At 38.9% G+C, this 12950-nt stretch overlaps 1 protein-coding gene across 1 annotated transcript; it reads right to left on the reverse strand.

Moving 5' to 3' along the window:
- Positions 1–1390: 1390 nt before the first annotated feature.
- Positions 1391–3982, reverse strand: LOC133664583 (gastrula zinc finger protein XlCGF49.1-like). Its single transcript, XM_062069320.1, has 2 exons — positions 3916–3982; positions 1391–3727 (listed from the first exon to the last, which is right to left on the reverse strand). The coding sequence occupies exon 2, from the start codon at positions 3243–3245 to the stop codon at positions 2412–2414; it is 834 nt and encodes a 277-aa protein (XP_061925304.1). The 5' UTR covers positions 3246–3727; positions 3916–3982; the 3' UTR covers positions 1391–2411.
- Between the last annotated feature and the right edge of the window lie 8968 nt (positions 3983–12950).

Here is a 12950-nt window from a genome sequence, read left to right on the forward strand (position 1 = left end):
ACATTTCAATCGTCAATAGCTTCTTAAATAATTTGACCTAAAAATCCAAAACCATTTTCACATTGTTTGTTAATCATTAGTATGATGAAAAAAAACATGACCAGTATATGTAAATAATTAACTAGCATAAGTGTTTTCTTTTGGGTTGAGGTCACATGACTAAAAAAATTAATAAATAAAAAATAAATTTCAAACTGGAAAATTTAATATGAGCCGGGCTATAGCAGTGATGAACAAACAATATGAAAGTAGGTTTGAGGTTCTAGGTCACATGACTAAAGCTGCTGACAATTGAAATGTTCTGAGTGAGCCAATGACAAGTACTTTATTGACGGTCCCTTAAACAAAAGCCCTCGTCAGCACGGACTGACAGACGTGGCATGAGTTTTCAATGCCGGGGACAAACAGTCAGCCTGGCTGGATGTTGAATGTCTGTTGAATATCCAACTTGGAACTAATTTGACCTCTGTTCGACACTTGGCAATCACTCCAGCAGTACTGAGAGCGGGCTAAGCCGAACTACCTTTGGGTAAATGTTGCAATTGTCAATGCCAACAAAGAAATTGACTCAAAAATGTTTACAAGATTGATAAAGTAAGGCTCCACTTTCCCCGAAAGTTGTGCTAGCTTAATGCTAGTATACATTGGCTTTGCTGTTGACATGCTACTGATTAGCATTAGCAATTTTTCAACACGTTAACACCCACCAAATTAGTTAATGAAAACTAAAACGAAGATGCACGTTACAATCAAACAGCTGGTGTGTAATAAATACATTATTTACAGTATTAACACTTTTTTGGGCAAAACAAAAAACTATGAATTTACACTACTGCCATCTAGTGTATTGGACTTGTAACTGCAAATAAACTTACTTGTAAATGACAATTTGAAAATAATAAAGCAAGATGTAACAAAAGGGCAACAGTTATAACAAGCTCATTTTTAAATGTTGCAATAAAAATTGAGATTTAATTATCACAAACAATTCATATTGTTAACACACACAAAAGTACCAAAAAGTGGTACCGTTGAGGACTGGTATCGATTTTGAGGTCGCATCGGTTGAAATGTGAACAGTACCCATCGCTACTAGCAAGTGTTGTTGTACTAGAAACTATTTTACAAACACAACTTCATCACACACAATACTCCACTATGGAATTGTTGTTATAATAAAATGAGAAACAAATCCATCTTCGTACAGCAATGGTTTGAAAAAGGCATTTGGTCGCCGATGCACTTATTGAGTGATAAAGGTATTTTATTATTTGAAGATTTCATTAAGTATAATCTGCAAATAAAAATAAGTACAAAAACTAAAAAGACTTTCATTCAAAATAATTTAATTACAGCATACCATCTTTTTTAATTCTTTATTTCTTCTTCACTGTATTTTCTCTGGAACAAAAACAAATACTCATAACTTGAAAGTTTCCATTCTTTCAAAGGCAAAGTAGATCATTTAAGAAAACAAAAACAAATTGACCACTTCAAATATTTCTTAGGATGTTGTTTTGCAATTGAAGACAACACTTGTTCGTTCTGTGATAGGGAAACAAAATAAACAGTTTATTTTATGAATGTATGCAAAGTAAATCTCTGTGGGATGATGTACAATATTGGCTTTTGCCTGACACTCCAAACTTTGATTGATATTGATATTGTTTTGGGATGTTTAAAAAGAAAACATACATTAAAAATGTCTAAAACCCAGTAATGGGAATTTTTGTTTTATCCACAAAGTTTAAAAACAAAACATCCTTCTACAAACAATTCAGCCATTTTCTCTTACTTTTATATTGCATAAAGGTCTGGGTACATACATATACAACCAGGGGCGCCAAAAAGGGGGGGTAAAGGAGACGGATTCTAGGGGCCCATGATGGAGGGGGGCCCAGAGAGGCCCCTAATGATGATGAAATTATAATACAGGGGGCCCTGTAAAGATTATTTTCATGGGGCCCAAAATCCCTAGCGGCGCCCCTGTATACAACAATCACAACACAATCATCATATTACAAAAGAGAGTAATAAAGGTCATTAATAACATTGATTATAGAGACCCAACAAATGATTTATAAATTCACACATTTTAAAGTTGTATAAAAGACAACTGTTCCAATGATGTATAAAGTAAATATTAATATGCTTCCTGAAGTGGTCCAGAAGATGTTTCAGATGTGAACCAGTACATATGTATATCATATAAAGGTGCTAATGTATGGGATCATTAACAATTAGAAATACAAATATACAATACTTAAATATTTTAAACTATCTAATCTATAAAAGTAGAAGTATACTAAAAAGATTGTTACACAAACAACAATGTCACACATGTTATATGTGCTGATGTTGTAAGGACGTCTAAATTAAAGTCTTGAAAGTTTATTTCAAATCCTGCAGTTTCATTTGCTGCTGCTGTTCTCACCAGCACACTTGTGTTTCTTACACTGGTACTTATAAGAGAATCTTTCACCACACACACTGCAACTCAACACTTTCTCTCCTGTGTGTGTTCTCATGTGTCTTACAAGGTTTGGTCGTTCACAAAAGCTTCTGTTGCAGATTGAACAGGAATGTGATTTCTCACCAGTGTGTGTTCTAGTGTGTCTTTTCAAATGTTGACTTTCTGTAAAACCTTTACCACAGATTGAGCAGGAAAAAGGTTTTTCGCCAGTGTGCGTTCTCATGTGTGTTTTCAAATATTGACTTTGTGTAAAACCTTTACCACAGGTTGAACAGGAAAAAGGTTTTACACCAGTGTGCGTTCTCATGTGCACTTTTACAGACTGTCGATGTACAAAATCTTTACCACAAATTGAACAGGAAAAAGTTTTTTCTCCACTGTGTATTGTCACGTGTTCTTTCAAACTCTGACTTTGTGTAAAACCTTTACCACAGGTTGAACAGGAAAAAGGTTTTTCACCAGTGTGTGTTCTCATGTGCACTTTCAAATTGTGACTTTTTGTAAAACCTTTACCACACACTGAGCAGGTAAAAGGGTTTTCTCCAGTGTGTGTTCTCACGTGGGTTTTCAGAAGATAATTGTATTTAAAGGTTTTGTCACAGTGAGAACATTTCAAGTGGGTGTTGTCAGTGTGACATGTCTTATCATCTGTAGAGTCTTCATCATCAGTGTCAGGAGAGTGTGACGTTGTGTCCTCACTATCTGATAGTGGAGCTAAGAGCTTGTCTGCTTGTGATCCTCCACAGTGGTCTCCATCAGCTTCTGTTGTCATGTGTTGTGTTGAGCTGCTGCTTGGAGGCTCCGCCTCTCTCTTCTCCTCACTTTCACCTTTGACCTCATCATCTTCACCCTTCACAATAACTCTAATCACTGGGAACTCCTCCAACCATTTAGGCTGACTGATGCCGTGTTCCTCCTCTTCCTCTTTAATGTGCGGTGGCTCTTGGTCCTCCTCTTCCTCTTTAAAGTATGGGGTCGACGGGTCCTCCTCTTCCTTTGTAATGTGAGGGGTCAGCGGGTTTTCTTGCTCTGTAAAGTGAGGGGTCAGTGGGTCCTCCTCCTCATTTTTGATGTGTAAGATGAGTGGGTCCTCCGCTTGCCCTTTAATGTGAAGGGTCAGTTTAACACTACGGGTCTGTGGTGCCTCGTCTCCCTCTTTAATTTGTTGGGAATGTGGTACCTCTTCTTCCTCATGTATGTGGGGAGACTGTGGTTCCTCCTCCTGCTCATGAGGAAGATGTTCTTCATCGACGTCTAGCGGGACACGAGAAAACAAACATTCTTTAGAAAAGTCCAGCTTTGCTCAGTCACATGAGACATTCAATCAATCAATCAATCAATGTTTATTTATATAGCCCTAAATTACAAGTGTCTCAAAGGGCTGTACAAGCCACAACGACATCCTCGGTACAGAGCCCACATACGGGCAAGGAAAAACTCACCCCAGTGGGACGTCGGTGAATGACTATGAGAAACCTTGGAGAGGACCGCATATGTGGGTAACGCCCCCCCCCCCCCCCAGGGGAGACCGAAAGCAATGGATGTCGAGTGGGTCTGACATAATATTGTGAAAGTCCAGTCCACAGTGGATCCAACACATCAGCGAGAGTCCAGTCCATAGCGGGGCCAGCAGGAAACCATCCCGAGCAGAGACGGGTCAGCAGCGCAGAGATGTCCCCAACCGATGCACAGGCTAGTGGTCCACCCGGGGTCCCGACTCTGGACAGCCAGCACTTCATCCATGGCCACCGGACCTATGCAACTCCCGCTCCCAAGGGACAGGGGAGAAGAGGAGAGAAGAAAAGAAACGGCAGATCAACTGGTCTAAAAAGGGGGGTCTATTTAAAGCAGGGGTCTCAAACTCAATTTACCTGGGGGCCACTGGATGCAGAAACTGGGTGAGGCTGGGCCGCAAGAAAAGATTTCTTAAAAAAAATCTAACATGCACTTTTTAATGAATTCACCTCCTTTGAATGGCTTTCCGCCCTAGCAACCATCTCACTCACCATGTAGCTAGCTTTGACTGCTGCATCGCTCTTTTCGCTTGCTTTCTTGACGAAATCTTGTTGCCTCAGTAGACTGGTTTTAAAATTTGCAACCCGGTTCACTCCCCTAGTATTTTGCATACTCCTCAGCATGTCTAGTTGTATAATGACGTTTCAAATTGTATTCCTTGTGCAACGCAACTTTCTCTGTATCAACTACAGAAAAGAGCTATAAGGATTATTCATAAAGTAGATTACTTAAAACACACTAACATATTATTTATTAATTCTGGTTTATTGAAACTACAGGAGCTAGTAAAGTTACAGACATTATGTGTCATGTTTAAGGCTAAAAGTAAAACATTACCAGCAAATTTACAAAAAATGTTTGTCATCACTTCTGAGAATGAAGAGCATAGAAGAAAAGGTCATTTCAATTCTTGACGAAATCTTGTTGCCTCAGTAGACTGGTTTTAAAATTTGCAACCCGGTTCACTCCCCTAGTATTTTGCATACTCCTCAGCATGTCTAGTTGTATAATGACGTTTCAAATTGTATTCCTTGTGCAACGCAACTTTCTCTGTATCAACTACAGAAAAGAGCTATAAGGATTATTCATAAAGTAGATTACTTAAAACACACTAACATATTATTTATTAATTCGGGTTTATTGAAACTACAGGAGCTAGTAAAGTTACAGACATTATGTGTCATGTTTAAGGCTAAAAGTAAAACATTACCAGCAAATTTACAAAAAATGTTTGTCATCACTTCTGAGAATGAAGAGCATAGAAGAAAAGGTCATTTCAAACATCAGTATTCAAGGACAACTTTAAAACAAATGTGTATATCAGTGGTGGGGGTTAAACTATGGAATTCTCTTTACAAGAGATAAAAGATTGTAAAAATATATTCCAATTGAAAAAATATATAAGGACAGAACAATGAGATCATATGGACAGCCATAACTGTTTACATTTTGCTTTATATTTATTATTTTACTTATTTTTTGCCTAGTTTTGTATTTGTTTTGTATCATCCTGTGAGGTGTATACTACTTATTTTGTTTTTTTTGTTCTTTTTGTACATCATGAAGTTTTGCACTTCTTGTGTTTTTTTGTTTGTTTTCGTTATATTTGGATGTAATTGTTTGTTTATATGATATCATTAAGTAAGACTACGTACTATGTTGAAGGGGGCAGAAAAATATAAGATTTTTCTTCATCCTGCTCCTTCTCAGGCATTGGTGTGTAAATGTATAATTTAAAAATTGAGGTATAATTGTCTATCGATCAAAGATGCACATCAATGAAGGAGATAAATAAAAATGAAATGAAATGAAATAAGACACGTCGGGGTGCCCCTGTGAAAGAAATATTGCATCAAAAATCGTCTCTGTCTGGAGCCAACGGGAGGAGGGTGGGGGGTGGAGTTTACAGTTACGGTAGCACAATTAGCCCCGAACGGGTTAACATCACCACGTCTGTATCAGCGCTGGGGTCCAGTGCACCACACTTTTGTATTGTCGCTCGCTCCTTCGGCGGAGTGCTCGTCTTCCCCGCCCGGACTGTTTACAACGGGGGCGGGAGCGAGCAGGCGGGCGAGGGAGGGAGGCAGGGAGGGAGGAAGGAAGAGCGTGTGTCATAGAAAAGCGGCAAAATGTTTCTCTGCTTGCATTACGCAAGTGACATCAATGCATACTTGCCAACCTTGAGACCTCCGAATTCGGGAGATGGGGGGGTTGAGTTGGGCGGGGTTAGGGGTAGCGGGGGTGTTTTTGTAGCCCGGAAGAGTTAGGGCTGCAAAGGATTCTGGGTATTTGTTCTGTTGTGTTTATGTTGTGTTTAGGTGCGGATGTTCTCCCGAAATGTGTTTGTCATTCTTGTTTGGTGTGGGTTCACAGTGTGGCGCATATTTGTAACAGTGTTAAAATATAAATAAAATAAAATATGACCACCCTCAGTGTGACATGTATGGCTGTTCCTCAAGTATGTCTTGCAATAACCTGCGTGTGTCTCTAGAAGCCTCATACAACATGTGTCTGGGCTGGCACGCTGTTAGTATGGAGAAAAAGATGATGCGGTGACAGATTCTAGAGGACACTGATGACAGCGCCATCACGGCACGCCCTCGATATTGTCGAGAGCCTCATACCACAACGTGATTGGTAGATTTCTTCAGCTCCGCACACAACGCTGTCAAGCGCCATTCATTTAAAACTCGCGGGCCGCACTAACATTAAACTTTCATATTAAGGTGGGGGCCGCAAAATAACGTCTCCCGGGCCACAATTGGCCCGCGGGCCGCGTGTTTGAGACCCCTGATTTAAAGGCTGGATCATACAAATGAGTTTTAAGATGGGACTTAAATGCTTCTACTGAGGTAGCATCTCTAACTGTTACCGGGAGGGCATTCCATAGTACTGGAGTAGAAAATAGAATAGAAAACGCTCTATAGCCCGCAGACTTTTTTTTGGCTCTGGGAATCACTACTAAGCCGGAGTTCTTTGAACGCAGATTTCTTGTCGGGACATATGGTACAATACAATCGGCGAGATAGGCTGGAGCTAAACCGTGTAGTATTTTATACGTAAGTAGTAAAACCTTAAAGTCGCATCTTAAGTGCACAGGAAGCCAGTGCAAGTGAGCCAGTATAGGCGTAATATGATCAAACTTTCTTGTTTTTGTCCTGCACCAACATATTGTAACAAACGCCCCCAAGTTCCCCGGGTGTCTTTGCCACTACGCAATTAAGGAGTCACAGGTGGGACCTGATATTCAGCTGGGAATGATTAATACATTAAATAAACACAAGACATGTATAACTATTAGCCACAAGACGATCAGGCTTATATTTAATATGCCACAAATTAATCCCGCATAGCAAACAACTCCCCCCTCCCGCCAATATAAATCAAACACCTACACAACACACTCAATCCCACAGCCCAAAAGTTCATATAACACATATATTTCCCCAAAGTCCCAAAAGTTACGTACGTGACATGCACGTAGCGTGACATGCACGTACGGGCAAGCGATGAAATGTTTGAAAGCTGCAGCAATGTACTCACGGTACCGAGACTGTGCATCCAACTCAAAGTCCTCCTGGAAAGAGTCTCTGTTCTCCCGGTTCTCCACAGGCCAATGGAAAGCACACCAAAAATGTCAAAAAGGAGGATTAATCCATGAAGTGGCTCCGTGGTAAAAAAACGCTGTGTCTGACAGGTGCTCCAGGTGGATTGTGACGTCACTTTCCGCTTCCGCCCGGTCTGATAGAACCGGATGCCTTTTATATCCCCACATATTATTTACGTACATATTTAATATTAACATGATTATTAAATACACCTGTAACAGTTTATAATAAGTAAATGGATGACATAAGTATATATATATTTATTTTCCCAGCTGAGCACAAGTTAACTGTGACTGGCAATTTATTATATACATATATATCGATGGACCCCTATGGCCATTACATTATGATCTCACAATCCAATCAGTTTCCCCTCACAGCAGTCACGGTACTTCAAGCTGACACATGAAGAAGACCTTCAGGGGAATGCCTTCCCAGGCCAACGTCCAATCCACCATATTCATATAAAATCATCCTAAAAGTCATTTCTGCAATCCTTAATTGTAGACGCCATACGTGAAAGTGTGCTGTTCTCCCTCTGAATAAGTCATACACACACAGGAAATAATGTACCACATGCCGGCCTCCACGCAGTAGTACTAGTGATGAGCTCCCCCTGCTGGTGGACAATAATTACAGTGATTTTCACATTCATCAGTCAAGATGACTGCCAAATGTATATGCCAATTTCAAAAGGCCACGGCCCCCTGACACCCCTTCTCAAACTGTCTATGCGATGTCAAGGCTTGGTTAGCCCAGAATGTTTTAATAATGAATGAGGGAAAAACGGAAATTTCAGTTTTTGGTCCGGCCCTCACTGACTTGGGACCATTGTAAAATGATGTGCGCCCCAAAGTCACCAGCCTTGGCGTCACTATAGATAGCGATTTTAAATTTGACAAACAAGTCAATGGCATTTTAAAATCGTGTTTTTATCATCTTCGTCTTTTAGTAAAGGTAAAAACATTTTTATCTTTTAACCTTTTTGAACAAGTCGTGCATGCTTTTATTTCAAGTCGCCTGGACTACTGCAATGCACTTTATGCTGGCATTAGCCAAAAAGCTCTCTCCAGGTTGCAGTTAGTCCAGAACGCGGCAGCACGACTTTTAACAGGGGCCAGGAAACGCCAGCATATAACCCCAATTCTTCTGAGTTTGCACTGGCTCCCTGTTCATTTTAGAATTGATTTTAAAACCTTGCTGTTTGTTTTTAAAGCTTTACATGGACTGAGACCTCAGTATATCTCGGACCTCATCCAAATTTACACTCCTGCGCGCGCTCTGAGGTCCGAGAGCCAGCTCCAGCTCGTGGTGCCTAGGACGAGACTTAAAACCAGGGGAGACAGGGGCCTTCTCTGTGGTCGGCCCTAAGCTCTGGAAAACTCTGCCCCTCCATGTTCAAACTGCTTCCACAGTGGAGTGTTTTAAGTCTCGTCTTAAGACCCAATTTTATTCTTTGGCTTTTAACATTACGTGAGTTGTGTGGTCTTCTGTCCTCTGTTGTCCTCTGTGTTTTTTATAAATTTTGATGTCTATTTTACTGTTTTAATTGGTTTTACCCTTTAAAATCGTTTTTAATCATATTTATTTTTTATATTGTTTTTGTAATGGTTTTCTATTCATTTATTCTTTGTTTTTATTCAGTCATTGGTGTAGCATAATATTGTTTTTAATATTGTTTTTAATATTGTTTTTAATATTGTTTTTAATATTGTTTTTAACATGGCTGTGCAGCACTTTGGAAACATTCTTGTTGTGTAAATGTGCTATATAAATAAAGTTGATTGGATTGGATTGGATTTTTAGAGACATGTCTGCTCTAAAAAAAGCATGAGCACAGTCAACATGTTGGCCAAAAAAGATGACATCTGTTCTGCTTTCATTTAGATAGTGTCGCCACAGTTAAACTGGGAAGAAGTAATCAGATTACTGACTACTCCTTCAAAAGATAACTTGTTTACCTTATTAATAATAGTAATAATGGATACGTTTAATTTAGTGTGTTTCTAGACACACAAATTGCATTAGAGTGAGAACTGAGAATTCATGCAGTCCACACTATCAATTTGGTAAGCTGCATTCAATAATAGTAATAATAATAATAATAATAACTAGATGAAACAATTCCTGAAGGAATTGTGTGAATGCTTCAATGCTGAAGTTGAACTGAAATGCTGACAGAATGTAGTATGAATGTAAGAATAGTTTGAATGTTGGAATGGTTTGAATGTTGAAGAGTTTGAACTTCCAGGAAAACGGGAATTTGGTTTGAAACTTTGGAAAGTGTTAGTTTGACTGTCCAGGATGAGTGGAATGTGTTGATGTTGGTATGGTTTGAATAGGTTGAAAAATGTGGGGATTGTGCAACCTGGAAAAATGTCACTCCGGTGGGTGTACGGATGTGTCGAAGGTACGTAGACACAGAAAACTCCCCCACAAGCATGTTTGTGTGATTGACAGAAATATTTAAATTCAATGTCCAGTGGTATTAAAACATTTGTCAATCAATCAAACAAACGGTCAATGAACTTTGCAGTCATGGATACACTGTGTGTTTATTTTCTCCGGCTGCGGCTCTCAAACCGCATACAAAGGGTCTTCTTTTGTTCGTTTGGTCCGAAAGCGTAAAAAACGTTGCCTCAATACGGCAAAAATAAAGCGGGTCTGGGGGCCCAAACGTTGCCATTCTTTTGTGACTGTAGGCGTGTAGTCCTTATGTGACATCATCACGTCATGTTCATGAGGAAGCTGAGCTTGTTTCATACACGACTCCCCTCAGCCGTCTCCACTCCAACACACATGAGCAGCTAACTTGGCTAACATTAGCTGGTCTGGTGAAGCACCGCACGTGACCTACGGTGGCCCAGGATGGACAAATGAGAAAAAGCTCACTGGACCACAACTCTTCTTCTCTGACCTTCCCAAAGTAATTTTCCAATCAATAATCACTGAACTTAACAAAAAATAAGGCATATTATTTCAACAATGACTTACGGGGTCACAGAATTTGGCTAATACAAAGAAATCTGCTGCTCAACATGGAATATCAGGGAAATTGACATAAATGTAAGAGAAATGTTGTCATTGTGAAGAGAAGCAACATTTGTTAAGGAAAATAATGTGTTCTGGACCACTCAGTCATCCTCTAAACACGCAACCGCCCCGTCCTTGATGCGGTCATTCGAAATAGCGACTAAACCATGAAGCTAAAGCTACAAAGGAAAATCCATAAACCTACAACTAGGGGTGTAACGGTACACAAAAATGTCGGTTCGGTACGTACCTCGGTTTAGAGGTCACGGTTCGGTTCATTTTTGGTACAGTAAGAAAACAACAAAATATAAATTTTGGGGTTATTTATTTACCAAATTTGCAAAATCTTCCACCAAAAATATTTTTTTTAGTGGAATATTTGATGTGAAGTAATGGGAACCTTGGATAGGTCAATAATTCATCACAACATTGATTATGATTAAATTTTATGTTTTGAGCAATGACAGTTTGAATGAAAAAAAAACAGCTTTGTTTTATTAGTCAACATTGCAACTTTTTCTAAATTACATTTAACCTTTAAGCTTTTTTATTTAACTTCTGTTATGTTTTTGTTTATTTTAATAGTATTTTTAGAATGTGCCGTGGGCCTTTAAAACATTAGCTGTGGGCCGCAAATGGCACACTTTTGACACCCCTGCTATAGATAATAAAAAATTAAATCTGATAAATCTATGGATAAAAAGCAGAGCCCGGCGACGCATGCGCGTTTATCATAACTCTCTCTCTCTCTCTGCCCCTCCCTCACCAATGCTGCTGCGCACCTTCACAATTTGTTTTGTTTTTAACCCATTCTTAACCCTGAACGTACATTGAAAATACACGCAACCCTAAATCAAAATCGTAGCCCGTTAGCTGCTAGCATGCCGCTAACGGGCTACGATAGACTGACCATACGTCCTCTTTTCACAGGACATGTCCTCTTTTGCGAAGCTGTCAGGGCGGAGTTTCTTAAATGCCTCAAATGTGCGACATTCTGAGTAAACAATGCACACCGAGGCACAACACATGGCAGTGTCCGTGTGGAAACTCGTTCGGTACACCTCCGAACCAAACCGGAACCCCCGTACCGAGACGGTTCAATACAAATACACGTACCGTTATACCCCTACCTACAACACATCTCATCTGCTTGTGTGTCTTTCGTTTTTTTTTCATTCAGGAAATATGTCCCTGGACACATGAAGACTTTGAATATGACCAATGTATGATCCTGTAAATACTTGGTATCGAATTGATACCTACATTTGTGGTATCATCCAAAACTAATGTAAAGTATGAAATAACAGAAGAATAAGTGATTATTACATTTTAACAGAAGTGTATATAGAACATGTTAAAACAGGAAGTAAGCAGATATTAACAGTAAATGAACAAGTAGATTAATAATTATTTTTCTACCACTTGTCCTTAATAATTTTGACAAAATTATAGAATGATAAATGACACAATATGTTACTGCATATGTCAGCAGACTAATTAGAAGCCTTTATGTATTTACTTACTACTAAAAGACAAGTTGTCTAGTATGTTCAGTATTTTATTTAAGGACTTAATTGCAATAATGAACATATGTTTAATGTACCCTAAGATTATTTTGTTAAAATAAAGCCAATAATTCTATTTTTTTGTGGTCCCCCTTTTTTTAGAAGAGTTCCGAAAAGTATCGATAAATTTGGTACCGATACCAAAATTGGTATCGGTACAACACTAATATAAATACATCCATTTTCTACCGCTTTTCCCTTTATATATGTATATATATGTGTGTGTGTGTGTACATATATATACAGTATATATGTGTGTGTGTGTTCTTTTAAACCACGAATAGTAACAAGCTAGTCATTGATTTTAGTTTATTTGTAATGTTTTTGTTTTTACTTTAAGTAAGTTGCAAACAAGGCACTTTAATGTTTGCAGCCATTGTGATTATATTATATATTACAAATGTTATAAAGGGACATGCGGTAGTAAATGGGTGGATGTTCTTGTCAATAATGAAATATACAGTTAGTAAACATGTGAGAGTAAGAAGTAAACAAACCTGTTCTGTGTAACACAACTTGATGTTTCTTGAAAAAAGCGTCCAATAGTCGATTGTGCTCCTCTTTTGTTCTAGAAAGTTCCGCCTCGTATTCTGCTATCGTTCTTTCTAACACTACACATATTTCTTCAACGGCAGCAGTTAGTCGCTGATCCACCAACGCTCTCAACATTTGTAATGTAGACATTTTCACACAATCACAACACTTTACTCTCACACTCGATCTCTACTTAGCGATGTGTTGATAACTTCTGTGTCT

Source organism: Entelurus aequoreus, linkage group LG14 (genome assembly GCF_033978785.1).
Source record: "Entelurus aequoreus isolate RoL-2023_Sb linkage group LG14, RoL_Eaeq_v1.1, whole genome shotgun sequence".
Taxonomy (NCBI): domain Eukaryota; kingdom Metazoa; phylum Chordata; class Actinopteri; order Syngnathiformes; family Syngnathidae; genus Entelurus; species Entelurus aequoreus.